General features: G+C 37.6%; 1 protein-coding gene across 3 annotated transcripts in view; it reads right to left on the reverse strand.

Annotated features, from left to right (window-relative positions):
• LOC124134220 (myogenesis-regulating glycosidase-like) overlaps window positions 1–17,942 on the reverse strand; it is a 96,494-nt gene that overhangs the window by 68,952 nt on the left and 9,600 nt on the right. For 2 of the 3 annotated variants that reach the window (XM_046498941.2, XM_046498940.2), the window contains exon 1: window positions 12,545–12,618. The exons of the other annotated variant lie outside the window; for it this stretch is intronic. In XM_046498941.2, coding sequence (XP_046354897.1) covers window positions 12,545–12,582 — 38 coding nt within the window. In that variant the 5' untranslated portion in view covers window positions 12,583–12,618. Of the gene's footprint in view, window positions 1–12,544; window positions 12,619–17,942 lie in introns of those variants that run through there. 3 annotated transcript variants of the gene reach the window in all.

Genomic DNA, 17,942 nt, shown 5'->3' on the forward strand with positions numbered 1-17,942 from the left:
AGCTCTTAAATATCAGGGCTCTAACCAGGACTTTCATGCTCAACATCGAACACTGGTTGATGATAATTTATTTTTAAAACATTTTACATGTCCGCCTCAGTGAGCCTCCTGTGTTATGAGTCAAATCAGAATCAGAATGTTTTTCTGAGTTCTATAAGAGAGTTAGGGGAGTCTTTATGCAACAAGGCGTTATGGGCCGCAACGGTCATATGTGAGACGGCGATTGAAAGAGTGAGTGAGTGAGTATGGTTTTACGCCGCTTTTAGCAATATTCCAGCAATATCACGGCGGGGGACACCAGAAATGGGCTTCACACATTGTACCCATGTCGGGAATCGAACCCGGGTCTTCGGCGTGACGAGCTAACGCTTTAACCACTAGGCTACCCGACCGCCCCGCGATTGAAAGAGGAGTTGAGTATTAACGATATGATTTCTTATTTCAATTATGAAGAACAGAGTCCTTTGATTTGTTTACTTTTGGTGTCGTGTGATTTGAACAAGACTGAAAGCAAAGGCATCCGAGCAAATGAGTCAAACATATTTCTTATAACAGAAAGGAGGTTTTATACTCTGGATAATCAAGCATGTCACTGGCAAGCAGTTCAAAGATTGGAAGTCAGTTAACTTTCTTAATTCCTTAAGTTGACAGGTCTGCAAGCTCCCCATCTTAACAAAATCAACCTGCAGGAATTCAGTTAATACCAGCACAGTTATCATTTTTGGTTTGAAAATGAGTATCACTAGAATAGGTAAAATGAGAGCAGTAACCATGGTAACCAGCCAGACCATGGGGATTCCCAAGCCTTCCTTGTATGGCATTGGCTGCTGCTCCGCAAGCCTTGATTACACTCACGCAATGGTTCTATGACTTTCAATAAATCTTTTTGCCATGTCAATATTTCACAAAATAAGATTTTTTTCGGGTATATCACCAAATTTTTATTTACAATCATGCAATGATTCTGACTTGTGTGGTTTTCTTTCCATGAATATTTTGGCCATGTCAACATTTTCACACATAACTTTTTTCAGGTATATCACCAAATCTAAGGATTTTTTTTATCTGACATCAAACTTTCGAAGGTCTTCCTAAATTGAAAGGAAACACTTTCAAACCATTGAGCCAAGCCAACATCAGCCAGGTTACAAAGGGAGGTAACTCTGCAGAGACAGGACACACTCATAACCTAACGATTGTGGCTATCCATGTACTCTAAGTCCATGCAGATGGCCCGAGTAAGTGAGTGATTTTGGGTTAAATGTCGCTAAATAGTAGGCTATTTTATAAATTTCATTCAATATTGTTTACATTATTACAAAATCATGCATGAAGTCAATGGCAGATCCCGCCAAATCACCATTCTTTACAGCAACCGCGGTCAGATTACCGCTACTGATGCCTTAATTGAAATGAACTTTAGTTGACAGAGAATGGATACATACATCATAAATACCATATTTTTACCTGTTAAAAGTAATATTTGTTTTAGTCTGACGATTATATTTCCACAAAATGTTTCACGATTGCAATTACGTAGACCTCGACAGCCACTGGTCAAATTGTTCCATATGTTAAAAATATCCGGCAATAGCGATGAGCTCTACCAAAGCGCTATGCTTATGGTTATTCCTTTAAGTATATATCATGATATATAGTAAAAGCTGCAACTGAAATAACATGTTATTGAAAAATACGAGGGGCATTCAATAAGTTTTGCAACTTCAATATGAGACCAAGTCGCAGAATATCTTTTGCACTTTTATTTTTCAATATAATCTCCATTCACCTCAATACACTTATTCTATTTGTCCTTCAAGCTTTTAATACCACTTTTATAGAAATCCGCAGATTGGCCCTCTAACCCGGCCTCTGTGGTAGCCTTAATGTCCTCGTCATCCTGGAAGCGTCTTCCACATAGGGCAGATTTCATTTGCCGGAACAGGAAATAGTCACTGGGGGCTAAGTCTGGGCTGGGCTGGGTGGGTGATTTAACTGTTGGAATCCACATTCACATATGGCGGCCTGTGCAATTCTCGTCTTGTGAACCGGGGCATGTAAGGAACTATATTACAGCGTGTTGTTCATGTTTGAGACAATCCTTGATTGTGACCATCCTTAGGTGAATGAAGCCATCACATCTAACTTATGGCTGTGTCTGGAACTTGTTATGACATGTGTCAACCTGATGTTGTGACTAGTGTCACACCTGCCACAAGTTGACATTGTTTATGTATACACAAATGCCCAAGTTGCAAAACTAACTGAACTCCCCTCATATGATTCCTGATCAAATAATAGTTTCAGAATTCTTTAAAGTAATATTATTGGGTACGTTTTAACCGAACTACTGGTAGATTGGGAGAAAAACGTGTTTACAGCTGATTGCTATTTCGGGCTTAGTTTATAAGATAATACACACGGTAATCTTAATCTCTGCATATAAAACAATGTCTATCAGAAGAGGCAAATCAATTAATACGGTAAATCATTTTGTCTAGTGATGTATTATCTCTAAAAATATACATTTGGTATTGACCAAGTATGTTATTACCTGTTCGTTTTCCTGAATTCGGTGAAGGGATATGATGTAGTTTATTCTGTGCATAACACATGTACTAGAAAAATCTATATTCCAGAACACTGAACCATCTAAAGGAGGGTGTGCACTATTCTCAAAACAATATGGTAAATAATCAATGAACAACCAACAAATAACATTAAAATACACAGGAGTGGTTTTACAATCCCAGAAGGCAATACAATGGCTTAAATATGCAGCCACAGCAATAAATAATTGGCACTATTATATAAGTCAGTGCACTCATGAATGTCCAGTATTTGCCACAGTTTAATGTCTTGCTTGAGGCATGTGCTCTGTTCTTGGGTCAGGAAACTGTTGGAAGCAGGCAGAAAAGTCAGTTATTTTCAAAACGGCATCCCGTTCCCACGGGATTGGGTGTTGCAAGACCAAGTAAGGTTGCAGCTATGTAGACGTTCACCAGTTTGGTGAAGAACACGTATTGGGTGTTGCAAGACCAAGTAAGGTTGCAGCTATGTAGACGTTCACCAGTTTGGTAAAGAACACGTATTGGGTGTTGCAAGACCAAGTAAGGTTGCAGCTATGTAGACGTTCACCAGTTTGGTGAAGAACACGTATTGGGTGTTGCAAGACCAAGTAAGGTTGCAGCTATGTAAACGTTCACCACTTTGGTGAAGAACACGTATTGGGTGCCGCAAGACCAAGGATCATAATCAGGGCAAATCTAAGAATCCAACCCACTTCCAGTGGATCCTGAGTAACAAAGAGAAGCAACTCTGCACAATTGTCCACTGTGCCCAGATGAAAGTGTGACAAAGTCGACTACAAGCCTTAAAAATGATTCTTGGGATAATAATCTTAATGAGTGACTTGAAACTATATCATTGTGGCCTTTGATCATAAATAAATCATTTATTCGTTTCTGCTGTAATCAATCTGACAATTTGGTAATACCGTATTCGATGTAATAAGCGTCCCTCTCTAATAAGTGCCTACACCGATATTTGCTAATATATTGGCTGGTAAACAATCCCAATTAGCACCCCTTCCTATTGATCAATGTACACAAGACTTATTTATTTGTATATAATACGCACTCGTGTGTTATGTGCACCCTTAATTATAGGCAATTAAATTCTGGCATGTATAATACGCATAGACTTTTCTTTTGTATCATTTCAGGCTATCAGCATAAACATGCAAATTTAGGATCTTTCCACTCTGTTTTTTTTTTCACTAAAATTATATTCTAATAAGAGCCCCCTAGTTCTAATTTTGAGAGCGCCCAGGGCACTTATTACCACGAATACAGTATCTTAAACAAGCATGAAATACTCACTTCCTCCACTAATATGACATCTCCGGTTGTGTGCAAGGCAAGAAATATTGTACATATTTTTACAATCTGCTCACGAAACAAGCACTACCACCATTTTCAGTCCAAGTCAAAGTCATTGCCATCGAAACTCGAAAATTTCCAAACTATCAAAAGTCACTAGTTCACCACCAGATCTATCTATGCGCCACGTTTATTCAAGATATCTCTTATGGTTTTTTAGTTATGCTCTGCAGACGGAAGGACAGAAAGATGGACAGACAGCACCCATTCCTATATCCCGCTTCCACTTCATGGTGGGGATAGTAAAGTTGCAGAAAGGCTAAACAAACACTACATCTTTGTAATACGTGACTTACATGTTTGTGGGCAGTAGCCTATGGCGCAATGCTGGAGAACTGTATGAGGGTCCCCAGTCTGTCTACACGTGGCACTGACAGACCTCCTTCCCAGCCAGCATTGTCACTGTCTGAAGATGCCTCATACGCAACTCATATTCATGTTAATTGTTATTGGCAAATGCCTGCAATTATCACATTCCATATTGCTATTGCAAACATTACGCTAATGAGCATGAAAGCGTATGGAGAGAGAGCGTCATTACAGTTCAAGATCAACGAACACAACGACCAACATACATTGTTAGACAACATGTCCCAAGGCCTTCGAAATGCCATCGCCCATTGTAGTCATTTTACAGGTCAGACAAGTTAGGTCATCCATAATATTGGGTGAGTGAGTGAGTTGGGTTTAATGCTTTACAGTTTTCCAATTTATCACTGTATGTTGGAGGAACAACTAAAGACGCTTCAGATAGACGTTTACTTCTTTTGTGAAAACCTCTTGTATGGGTATGGTGCAGACAAGCCTAAAACACAATCAACCTGCACTGGGTTTCTGGGTTTCTGGCATGTCTAAGGGATGCAACTGGGTCAAATGTACCTCCCTTAGTCTGAGTTCCAAATGATGCATGAAAGTAAGGTAGGTGAGTGAGTGAGTTGTGTTTAACGCCGCTTATTACAGTATTCCAGTCATATCACGGGCTGTCACCTAAATGTGGGTATGGTGCTGACAAACCTAGAAACATAATTGGGGCGAGCCAAACTGAGATGGAGCTATGGACATGAAAGACTTTAAATCATGAAATTGTGGCAAGTGAATTTTAGTTGCAAGTTTTAGGTCAACGTTCACTTAATTGGCCTGGGTCCTGTATGATCTTAACACTAAAATGATGCTTCTATACTGAACCCAAAATCAATGCACAAATAATCATATTCAAATGCAGCAAAAAATTCCACTGTCTTAAATATCACCATGACAACTTATCGTATGCATAATCAACCTGTCTGTAATCAGTCAGTCCATATCCCAATGGACCAGAAACACCAGTTCGGAATAACAAAAACATAATTAGCCACGGCACGTCATCTTCATGAATGCAATTATACTTTTATGAATAAATCAATGTCCGTATGAATTACAACTACATTTAGCGTAAATATAATACAATCAATCATGCACATTTTCCCAACAACATGGAAATATGTTTCTGTTAAAAAATATCATTAAAAAACAAACACTAATGAAAATGTGGTGGAAGTGGCAGGGATGAAGTGATTGATTACTTCAGTGTGAAGCAGACGGCACGATGGATGGGACTGAACCATGTGAGGTGAGACTGACGTAATGCTCTCCGTAACCATTGATACGCTGCAGTTTATGCTTCAGTATTGATTACAGACAACTCATTTTTCCTTAAGACCAGAATCGGTCACAATTTGTAACATCGTTAACTTAGAAGGTAAGATGATCAATACAACTAATTAATATGCACAGACAGTGAGTGAGTGAGTATGGTTTTACGCCGCTTTTAGCAATATTCCAGCAATATCACGGCGGGGGACACCAGAAATGGGCTTCACACATTGTACCCATGTCGGGAATCAAACCCGGGTCTTCTGCGTGACAAGTGAACGCTTTAACCACTAGACTACCCGACCGCCCCATGCACAGACAGCAGCAGTGCTGAACAAATAATGAAAAATTAGAATGTGTTTTACTCAAAACATGTTTCCCTCCTCCTTTTCTTTGATACTTTAGTTCAAGTTGTTACTGAACCAAGACATGGTGGCACTCGTGAAGTATTTAAGACTTTAGTTTGGGCAAATTTGGGGTTTGAAAAGTCCTCAAACAGAAGAAAGGTTGTGAAATGGATGAAGCAAGATGTTTTAGAGTTGTAATCCAGTGATTTCATCATTTCTTACTACTTGTAGTATTTTGTGATATCAGGGATTTTGTCAGTTCATATCATGATTCGTTTCGGATCACGAGATCTAAAGTGATACTCAGCTCTACAATCAACCAAGTCACTGAGCTGATCACCAGATCCAATTTTGTCACCTCTAACATAGAGGAGCAAGACAAGGCTTGTCACCTAGCAACAGAGAGCAGGGTACCTATTACTTAACTGGATCCCCTCTGCCCATGGAATAACACCAATAACACCTTCTATCCTGCTAACCACATGGTTTAAGATTTTAAGATCAGATTTCAGAAATGCCACTCAAGATAAATAACTTTGTTATAATAATGATCTGATTTACAAACTTGTCATGTACTGTGAAATGTGATCAGGAGCATGACATCATACATTGTATGACAATGCCATGTCATCACAGAGTTATATAGTACTAGGGCTGCAATGAATACACTATGAAGTGAATACGATATGTATCATGAATATAGGGTAACCTGGTAACCAATATAAATATTATTCACGAATACAGTAACAGATCAACAGTTGTGGTATTATTTATTACATTCAGTGAAACAATAACCACAAAAATAATTTGTCATGGTTTAGCCATGTTGACAGCGTTAATGATTATCATCATATTGTACATCTAGATACTGCATTTATCCAGGTACTAGTAGCTGCTAAAATGTGACAATGGCCAGTGACCACATTTCTGTCCAATAAAATATATAACAGTGTTGTCTTTGAAGAAATCTATGTGTGCATATATTTAGTTCTTATGGATATTTGTGATAAAAACAATCTTATTTTGTTTCGTAAATATTCGATTCTTGTAACAAATAACGAATTCAATTCCTGAAGGGATACAGTTCGATTTACCGAATACACAAGTGAATCATAACAGCCCTGTTATATACCACAGTTTTCCAGCACAACGTCATGACTGTCTCAGAACTGTCTACATAGAGATAAAAAAGGAAAATTATTTATAACTCTTTTTTTTTACATTTGTTGGTGTCCTTGCAAACTTGATGTAAAGCCATCTAAACATGTTGTTTGTTTGTTTGTTTGTTTAACGCTGCACTCAGCACTATTCCAGCTATATGATGGCAGCCTGGAAATAATCAAGTCTGGACCAGATAATCCAGTGAATGACATCATGAGCATCGATTCACATAATTGGGATATGATGCCATGCATCAACCAAGTCAGCAAGCCTGACCACCCGATCCTGTTGGTTGCCTTTTACGGCAAGCATAGGTTGTTGATTTTGTGAAACGTTCTCTGAGTGGATTATGGATATGTGTGATAGTCCAGTCAGATTTAGCACAGGAAAGTGGGCTTGATGTGGCAAGGGTGGAAACAAGACTTTGATAAATAGGCTAGTGGACACTCCTGCCTCGGAAAGATGGGGCTTTTATTACAGGGGATATCATGTGAAAAACATCAGTGTTTAGCATCCTTGGTTTGTATAACTTTCTATTCAAACAGACAGACATGCTGGGACATATTAGTTGGGTTTTTTTAAGATCTGTTTTCTCAAAACTGTGGTTAGACGGTAGAATTTAACTGTAAGAAATGGAGTCAGTAGGATAAGAGAAAAATGAAAACCTGGAAAGCAGTACATTTGCCTGAACTTCAAGACCAATCCAACAAGCCTCAGTTTCAGTATCACTCTCCACTTTCAACATTTTCAGACAACTTTTTGGACAAAAAATAAATCTGAAATGTCTTTTCTATTACCATATTTTGCTTACATAGCACAGCCAACCAACCGGATTTATAAGAATCTATCAATCAGGAATGAAAAATAAAAAGGCCTGGGATTACTGTCTCCTCATCACTGCTCATGTTTGAGGCAAGGTGAGGTGAAATGGGGTTTAACGTCGCGTCCAAGATTATTGCGCTTATATAGCGGCGTGCATGTACTTGTGTGTGTTTGTGTGGCTGCTTGTACTAGTCCAGACTGATGACGTTTTATAGTGCTAGCTCACTGAGATAACATGCCGCAGTTTAACATGAATACCCCACTCAGACACAGTATACTGACTCCGAGCCGACCAGTCCTTGTTTTAGCCCCTTAATGTCGAGCGCCAGACAGGGTAACAACAAGTACCATCTTTTAACGTCTTTTGGTATGACGCGGCCGGGGATCGAACCCCGGACCTTCCGCTCTCCGGGTCACGCTCATGTTTGACGCAATCTCATTAGAATCAGACCCTTCACTCCCGACACCATACCTCCCTGCATTAAGATCCGAGGAGGGTCACACCCAATCTGAATGAAGGATGCATGGGTTCTTGAGCCAATCGGATGTCTGACGTCATTTCTCTACCACCTTGATTCGGAAATATTGACTTAAAAAACATGAAACCCACTCAACACAAATACGCCTTCAATCGTACTCTCTTTTGGGTGCAGATGTCATGGAGATCAGAAACAACATGGTGTATAAAACATACACAACAACATATTAATGGTGCAGAATTCATTTGGGAAAGGTAGGCTCTTAAAAACTTTCAACTGGCCAGACCTCCTATGGTATCTTCAGATATTCACACACAGAGGCATTGCATCAGAGTAAAAGATCTTGTTTTAATGAATTAACTTTCAACTTGTTAAGCCCTAAGAAGTACAATGATGTCTCTTAAGCTTAAAAAATTAAAGAATGACTTTAAAAATATAGTGCAGGCAGGCGATGGTTTTTCCTTTTTTTGGTTGTTCAAACTAGTATGTAACCAAATAAACAGTTGTGCACCATCAACCTGGGAAAGGGCCTCCCTACAAAAACAAGCACACAACTCCTATTGGCGCCATGACCATAACATGAGATGCACAGTAGAGCCGTGCACATGTAATAGGAACAGTGAGTTTTATTGGATCTCATTGTTTTCAGGTATTATGATTTATTTTTTTTAAATGGAAATAAAAACGAAATGTGCGTCAGACTTTATGATGATGCAGGCAGTGCCTGAGAACCAAGACTATCATATTTTTTAGCCTTACCAATGAGCCATGCACTGAGATCTACATTCTTTATAATCCTGACATCATTGCACATTGCACAAAAACTTCCCAGAAGCATTGAAAGCTCAATGTCAGATCAGGCAAAATGCATACACGTTACTTTAAATAAGAAATACATTTAGTTCCACAAGTCCAATAACAGTTCCCCAGGACATCAAAGAAAGCAAAGAGTGGACATACTTCAACAGACAACTGATGACAGGCCTCAATCTTGCAACCAATTTGGATGCCATGGCTATTCAATTTTGTATTTTGAGACTAATATACGTGTGTCAGTTGTCTGTTGGTACCTTGTCTAATATTGACTTTGGTGATTATGTTCTGGTCAAGAATAAAAATGTGATAGTATTAAAAATACACAGAAATCAAGTTAAAAATATATCATGTTTCATATCTCTCCATTCTGGCTAAAAATATCAAATGCTAGCAAATCATAAATTTCACTTCCTAGTTGTTATTAATGCTCTAATGCCAATGCAGATTTGCTTGGTGGGTTTATTAGAAAAGGGAATTATCTCCTTTACCCAACACTCCTTACTCTCGAGTCACTGTTCGTCTGGTTGCGCTTATTCTGCACGTGTGCCAATACATTCTATAAAGAAGAGTTCTCTCATGTGTTGTTGAATCATAAGTCATACAGTTCCATCAACCCAAACAAACACAGATAGAAGGAAGCACTTATTCACTATGTACTACATTCACGTGTTTCAGTGGTGCCAAGAGTTTACCTACCGCATATGCGCGTTGGTCATCACCCAGATAAAAAGGGAGAAATATTTTGAATTTTCGCAACAGACAACAACAAAGGGGCAATTACAGACATAAATGTAACTTTTGGCTGCCTACAATATGTTTTGGCTCCTCACAACAAATGTTGAGGAGCCAGGTGGCTCCTTGGTTAAATGTTTACTTTGTCATGAGTTCACTGAGGAACATGAAAGGGGCTTAATGCTGCTGTGAACAGTATTCCAGTTATATCACAGCATGTCAGCTTAATGTGGATGCAGGTCTCCGATGTTTCCCACTTGGGTGAAACCAACAAGCACGGGTATAGTGCTGATAAACCTAGAAATATAATCGGGTGATCCGGGATTTCGAATCCACATTCAAAGGTTTCTGGCATGCTCAAGGGAGGCAATTCTGTACAGCAGTGCGAATAGCAGCGCCTTAGACAACTGGGCCACATGTGTCCCCAATGTAAAAGGGAAAGTGTGCAGGTCTACCTCATAACACAGAGTAGACATTAGTCAAAAACTGTTTACATTGGTTGTACTGTGTAAGTGTGTTCAAGGTATTAAACATAATCAACCAACTCCAATAATTGCTCCCACATGTTTTGAAAAGAACATTTTAAGTGTCCTTATCTATTATGATAACATATTTTCTACCCATCTATATGTTTTATTAAGAATATATATAAAACAAAGTAAAATAGGTATAGTCTCTGATCAGTGTGACCCTTGGGAACCCTTAATATGTTGAATACATCATCTAGATTGAGTATCATCTTAAAATCAGAACATGCTTGTCTCTGAAACGCTCTGACAGCCTCATGCTTGTGTACTGTTAAACCAAAGAGCTTGAGTATCATTTTCTTTTATGTATGTATATATTTAGAGTTATGTCCCTTTGAAACGTGACACATGAATTTGTTCTGCATTAACACGATGTGAAGATGAAATAACAAACCTGAAAGTAAACTAGTCTAATGTCTCCTTGTGTCATTTCTAGACGGCCAAACAATCCTAATTTTTAAAACAAGGACTGCTTGAATAAAAAATCAAGATCCCGATGTCAATTACAACATATAGAATGCCGAAGGTGACAGCAGTTAAAGGTTGTTATAGTGTATCCTAGCTTTACTAGATGACACGACCATCTCTCATGACATTACAAACATATTGTATTGGAAATCAACACGGATGACAAGGCTGCATGATCATCAGGTAATATATTCCTGTGTTATGAAACATTTGTAATTTTCTCGCTAATCACATGAACAACTGTAAATATATTTAACTAACTTATAAAAGACAACTTTATCTTAAATGTTGATGTTGATTGTTGTTTAGCGCCGCACTCAGCAATAATCCAGCTATGTGACTACGGTCTGAAAATAATTGAGTCTGGACCAGACAATCCAGTGATTGATATAATGAGGCTCGATCTACGCAGTTTGGATATGATGACATGGATCAACCAAGTCAGCAAGCCTGACCACCTGATCCTGTTAGTCCCCTCTTACTACAAGCATATAGTCCGGAAGGTAATTTAAGGTACTGACGTTTACTGCAATATCTGAAAAACTATCGGACCTACTCCAGTCAAGGTTGGTATGAGATTATTAAACAGTCATACGTAACTAGATATTACATTTAAAGACAATCGGTGCATGAATATAAAATCTGTCTATTTAGCTATCACTCTATTTCATCAACAACCAGACCTGTTCGCCACGGTGGAAAGAGCATTCATTGAAACAGCCATCTGCATAATGCTACCCCTGCGTCACAGGGCCATATGACACAGTTGAACCAATCAACTCAACTCGAAAGGGTGCACGGGAATCACGCACGTCGAGACACCCACCGCTAACACCGTATTCGTGCGTGCGTGATTCCCGTGCACACTTTCGAGTTGAGTTGATTGGTTCAACTGTGTCATATGGCCCTGTGACGCAGGGGTAGCATTATGCAGATGGCTGTTTCAATGAGCATGGGTTGCTGAAGACCTATTCTAACCCAGATTTCCATGGGTAGTTTATTTATCTTAAAACAAAGCATCATCTGATTATTTACAATGTCTGTGTGACGCTAGACCCCCATAGAGTGCGAGGAATCGTGATAAACATGGCTGTCCGAAAACCTGTGATTCGATGATATATCCCTATATATATATGATCCAGTACTTATTTTTTCCATGAGCATCCAAACATTATTCCATTGAATGGAATTGCCCTCATAACATGCAGCCAAAAATATAGAGAAATACAGACAAACTTTATGTCATATCTGTGCAAATATTAGACAGAATTCAAAACATATTTTCACAGTAATGATTAGGGTCAATCAGCTGATTATGTTAAATCAATAAATGGAAAGACTTTCAAACATACAAATATTCATTCAATGAATAAACGGACCATACTGCAGGAATACACCTGCTGAAAGAACAATTGCATGCAATGATGAGTACGCTGATACGACGATTGTTGTAAAATACACGTTGCGTTGCTGAGAACCACACTCTGACAGGTGCCCCTTCAACCCCCGGTGCCGTCAACCAACATCTCCTGGATCTCGGCGTCCATTGTTGCACTGACATATTATGGGACAAAATGCAAGATATGAAACACAGCGCTTAGAACTGATTTGTGTGTTACCCTTTGGTGTCCGTGTCTTCGCTAGTTTTCGAGTCCATTCCGTCGTGTTGTTGATCTGTCAGCCTCCATACTCCCCCTCATTAATGGGTTATTTAAAAGTAGAATTTGAGCGAAATGAGAAAATCTGCAAACTAAAACGAAATAGGAATTTCTTCTTCGGTATTGTTAAGTGTATTTTAATTTCTGAATCTGATGATTTATTTTCCATGTACATAAGCAGAAAAGATGGAAGAATTATTGTATGTCTGCTAAGAGTAACTGTCAGAAACAAAGTGTATATTGCAACCATTGGCTCTGGACAACGGAGTAAATAATTAAATGGTTTAAATTTGTTTCACACGTTACCTTTAAATAAAAGGAGGAGGTGTGGTATGGTATTGGTTAGGTTATACACACACAAAATAATTACGGAAATGAGGGAATGTGTTCAAATGGTTGATCACTAGAATTATAATTACACCGACATTCACGAAATAAACGAACAATGACCAAATCCATAGCCAGGGTACTATCGCCACTAAATGCGCTCCGACCCCCCTGGATTCACCTCACCCCACCATGGATTGCACTCACGTGATCACTTAGTCCATATTGATATTAATAGAAGATGACACTTTTATTAAAAGATTCATTTTAAAACTGTAATTTTATTTAAAACAGCTTGAAATGGACAATAGACATTAGATTGGGCTGTATTGTAATCGACATGCATTATCAAATGTTATCTGCGAGTGGTTTCCATTTCTGTAAGTAATTACGATATCTGTTTCTTGCAATTGCAGTTTTGTTTTCGACTTTGCATACAGACGTTAGATACCACACGAAGCGTTTAACAGATGGTTTTACGCTTTTAACAGTTGATATATGAGCATGTGTTTTTGCTAACAGTAATATGTGATTATGTAATTTCATTCTTTCGTGAAAGCCAAACAGAGTGGAAAAAGCAGTAACATGAGACCTGTCTTGCAGGTACTGGGTCAGCTGTTGTTCCAGTTCTCCCGAGAAGCCATTACTTTCATCACGATACACTTTCATTCAATATAAACATGGATTATACTGTCACTTGAAGATTTACAAAAAGAGTAAAAATCTTCATCAATAAGTATTATTTTACATCATTCCTTTTTTGCATAAATAATCTTATGTATAAATTTATACTGAAATGCAATTAATTTAGTGTCTCTTGTACATTTGCTTTATTGATAGAATATATCCTTCCGAACCAATGGGTCTGTTGGTTATCTCTGCTATTTTAAGTATACATGGGGTACTTTACCAGTTTTAATTAAGATATTATAAAATTGCCTACCTCCTTTACTTGACTTGATGTTAATAATAGTGCCAGATATGCTCTTGACACACCTATCTTATGGAGGTTCAAATTGTGGGCGTCTTTTAACCCTGTCCTCCTTTATGGAGAAATGTTCATCAATTTGCTATTTTCTAAAAACGTACCCTTTATATCACAGGTGTCCTTAAATTCATTAAATCATTTTCGTTACAATTGTCTATTATTTTAATTATCTTCTTATTCACTCAACTTGTTATCACAAAGTCTGAATTTTTAAATAGAGTATTAAGCCACAGATGTTCCATAATTATTTCATCAAGATAATACACATCAGATTGTTCATACTAACTGTAGAACTTTGCCAAAGTATGTAAAACGTCTCTCCAACATGGGTTATCAACACGATAATGCATATTGATAGGAGCTCCTCCGTTTTATATTTAAGGAGATGGAAACTAATATATTTAATCTGTAGTTATATTGATACCTCGTTTCAGAAATGACAATTTTAAAGAATCATTTAAAGTATTGAGATCTATCGTTCTTAAGCTACCTTATTTATAGGGCTTAATAAAATTTATCCTCCCGAATTTATCAGGCCTGTCATTCCAGGCGAAGCGATAGACAATCTTATTTAGCGTTTTCATATAACTTTCTGGCGGATTCGGCATTGACATAAAAATATGCACTATTGTTGACAATGCAAGTGTTTTTGATAACCTTAATTTTACCAATTAATGCCAAGTTTCTTCTCTTCCAGCTCGCCAAAATTCTTTTAAAATTTTCAAGTCTTTTTCTGGCGTTAATGACCCAAAGGTCCAACAGTTATGGACTTAAGGTAATCTCTAGAACGTCAAAACTGCCTTTATGCCACTCTAACTGTTTATTTTCACATAAACTAACATTGCTATTTGTCATTGTGTCAATGCACATTGCTTTAGTTTTATCCACATTAATCATGAAGCTCGACATTTCTTTAAATAAATCAAGAGTATCTAAAGAAGCTTTGAGGCTTGATTTTGTTCCATCTAAAAAATTATTCGGTATCACAAGCATGCTGTCCAAGTTTATATTCGGTATTATTGATATTTATCCCCCTTATAAGTATATTTTACTAATCTTATTTCTTAAAATTTCAGCCACAAAAAGGAAGATATATTTGGAGAGATAGGGTCACCCTGCCTGCAGCCTCTTTCATTTTGAAAAGATGTGGATAAATGCAAATGTTTGAATTACACATGAGTTTGGGTTACTTCTCAACATTTTGATCCATTTTCGAAGAGCTGGGTCGATACCATACTTTTCAAGGAGTAACCATGGTAACAAAGAAAATCTTTCGATACAGTATCAAACGCTTTTCCAAAATGAATTAAAATCAGATGTCCAGGCATATTTTGTTTACTTGTTTCATAGATCAAATCATATAGTAACCTAATGTAATCGCTTATGCTCATCCCTGGTATAAAACCAGTCTGATTTTAATGTATGATCACCACGTGTAGATTCTCCTTAATTCTGTTAGTAATACATGTGTTAATTATTCTGTACAGCGTGTTTAAAAGAGATATGGGGCGCCAATTGTTCAAGCGATGTCTGTCTCTATTAGGCTTTGAAACACAAGTAATGACGCCTTTACTGGTTGTAGTAGTGTGCTAATTCTTCATAAAAAAATTATGTTTCCTCTTATTTTGCTTCATGGTAAACACAGCTTTTTTAGTTTCACCCATAATAATTGGTTCGTCTAATCTGTGAGCGGTTGCCTCATCTAAAATAGGAGTATCTATATTATGGAGAATATCTCTACTCATTCCATTATGGTCTTTGTTGGACGAATATAAGGAGGTATAAAATTCTCTTTGTTTTTCCAAAATCAATTGTCCTTCAATTATTTTGTTTATAAGTTTATTCATACACTTCCTGTTTTCCAAATGACAAAAACATATTTTGTTGGTTTTTCTCCTTCATTAATCCATCTAATTCGATTTCTAACAAAACTTCCTTTAATTTCTTCTTTCTTTAGATTTGAGAATTCAATTTTACAAGGAAAAGGTCTAGCCGAGCTTGATTTTTTTGTAGGATTTCTTTTTTTTGTCGTAAAATTCTCTCCAGAAATCGATCAAGTCGAATGATTCAATTTTTTCAATAACCTTTTGTCTCGCCTTCAGGTTATTTATATGCTTTTGTCTCGCCATTGAGTTATTTATGTGCTTGAAAGTTTCTAAGTCAATATCGGGGTGAAAGAACAAAGTTCCAATCTCCACAGGCTGCGAGAGATTCGTTATCTAAATCTGGAATATTAATAAATAACTTACCATAAATATAGGTCTGTACATAGGGTCATCTTCATTCCTTCAACTAACAAATCGACAATAATATAGTTCTAATTGTATTTTTTGTGTTGTTTATTTTTAATTCAAACTAATTTTGAAAATGTATGGCCACTCCTCTTGCATTTGATTTGAATAGTTCAACTACACCTCTTAGCCCCCATTCATTCAACAGTACATTTTCATCTCCCTTAGCGATATGTATATCCTGTAGACATATTATCAAAAACGTTTTTTCCTCCAAATATTCATTGAGACTTCTTTACACTTATTATTTTCTGCTAGGCCGCTATAAATAGAAACAATGCTAACTTTGTTAACCATAGTCGGATTGGGCATTTGTTATATCAACTAAGTACATGAATTAACATTTTGCTTTGCTACATACACCCTGGGAAGATTTATTAAGTTCAGAAAATAAAAACGGAAATAGATAGTGTATAAAAACAAAACAAAAAGGCAGACACTCTTATATTTATCTTTGCAAAGGAGAGAGACTCTTTTTTGCGATCAACGATCAACGCTAAGCGATCAAACATAGTTGGGGGTTTTTCACTTTGAAAGTTACGTTTGGGTGAATGATCCAAATTAACTTCGCCTTTTTGTCATTTGGGATTACAAACTCCATTTTAGACAGTTCATCTGAAGTGGGCCTGTGCACATGCAATAACTCGGCGTAGTTAAGTCACTTATGGAATACTGTAAGGGACATTCGCGCGATCTCAACCTTTGGAAACGAGCCAAAAGTGCGAGAACGCATGTTCCTTCGTAAAGTTATAGTCCTGTCTGTGTTTCATCCCAGTAGCCCATGCCTTACTGTTGTAATTCTCTGAGAATGCGTGAACCTATTCCTCTGTCAGTTGCCAGATCTTTAAGCTTAAATCAACTTAACCAGCAATCGCAAAGCCTTCATACTTCGCCAGCTGCAAGTCTACCAATAGAGATATTTCTCGCATTTCACTTCGTTAACTGATTGATCTGTGAAAACGGAATGTGCCTTCGGGGTTAGAACAGATCATCAGCAACCCCTGCTTGTCGTTAGAGGCGACTTAAGGGATCGGTGGTCAGGCTTGCTGACTTGCTTGATGCATGTCATCGTATCCCAATTGTGCCATCAGTCACTGGATTGTCTGGTCAAGACTCGATTATTTACCGGCCGCCGTCATATTGGTGGAATATTGTGTCGTTAAACAACAAACAAATATAACTTATCCCGGAAACCCGGACAAATTCCATGACTGGCATGCGAAAAGTGCTTTTCAATTTCACGCAAAAGTCAAATACAATAAAAGTTTTTTGTGACACTTTATGAAAAGTCCACCCATATTTTATATACTGCCTTTGAATATTGTACTACCACTCTATTGTGTACTGACATTGTATTTGCTGTGCAGTTATTTGTATTGACCTAGTGAATCTTGTTAAACAATTGTTAATTGTATACCATTTGTTGGTTCTTTTTTCAGATTTTTGGGGTTACCTCATTGTTGCAATTTGGGAATCGGCACAAAACAATACATAAACTAGTTTTTATCTTTTTAAGTTGTAGCATAAGTTTATGTGCTTGTGATTGACTGACTCACTCAGTGACTGATTGAGAGATTGATTGATTGTCTTTACCATGTCCAATGGAATAAATGTCACCCCATACACACCCGCAGCTTGTCGTTATTCGTTTGGTTGTTTCGTTGTTTGTTTATTTGTTGTTAAACGCCGTACTCAGCAATATTCCAGCTTTATGGCGGCGGTCTGTAAATTATCGAGTCTGAACCAGACCAGT

Source organism: Haliotis rufescens, unplaced genomic scaffold, assembly GCF_023055435.1.
Source record: "Haliotis rufescens isolate VD_foot unplaced genomic scaffold, xgHalRufe1.0.p SCAF_1, whole genome shotgun sequence".
Classification (NCBI taxonomy): domain Eukaryota; kingdom Metazoa; phylum Mollusca; class Gastropoda; order Lepetellida; family Haliotidae; genus Haliotis; species Haliotis rufescens.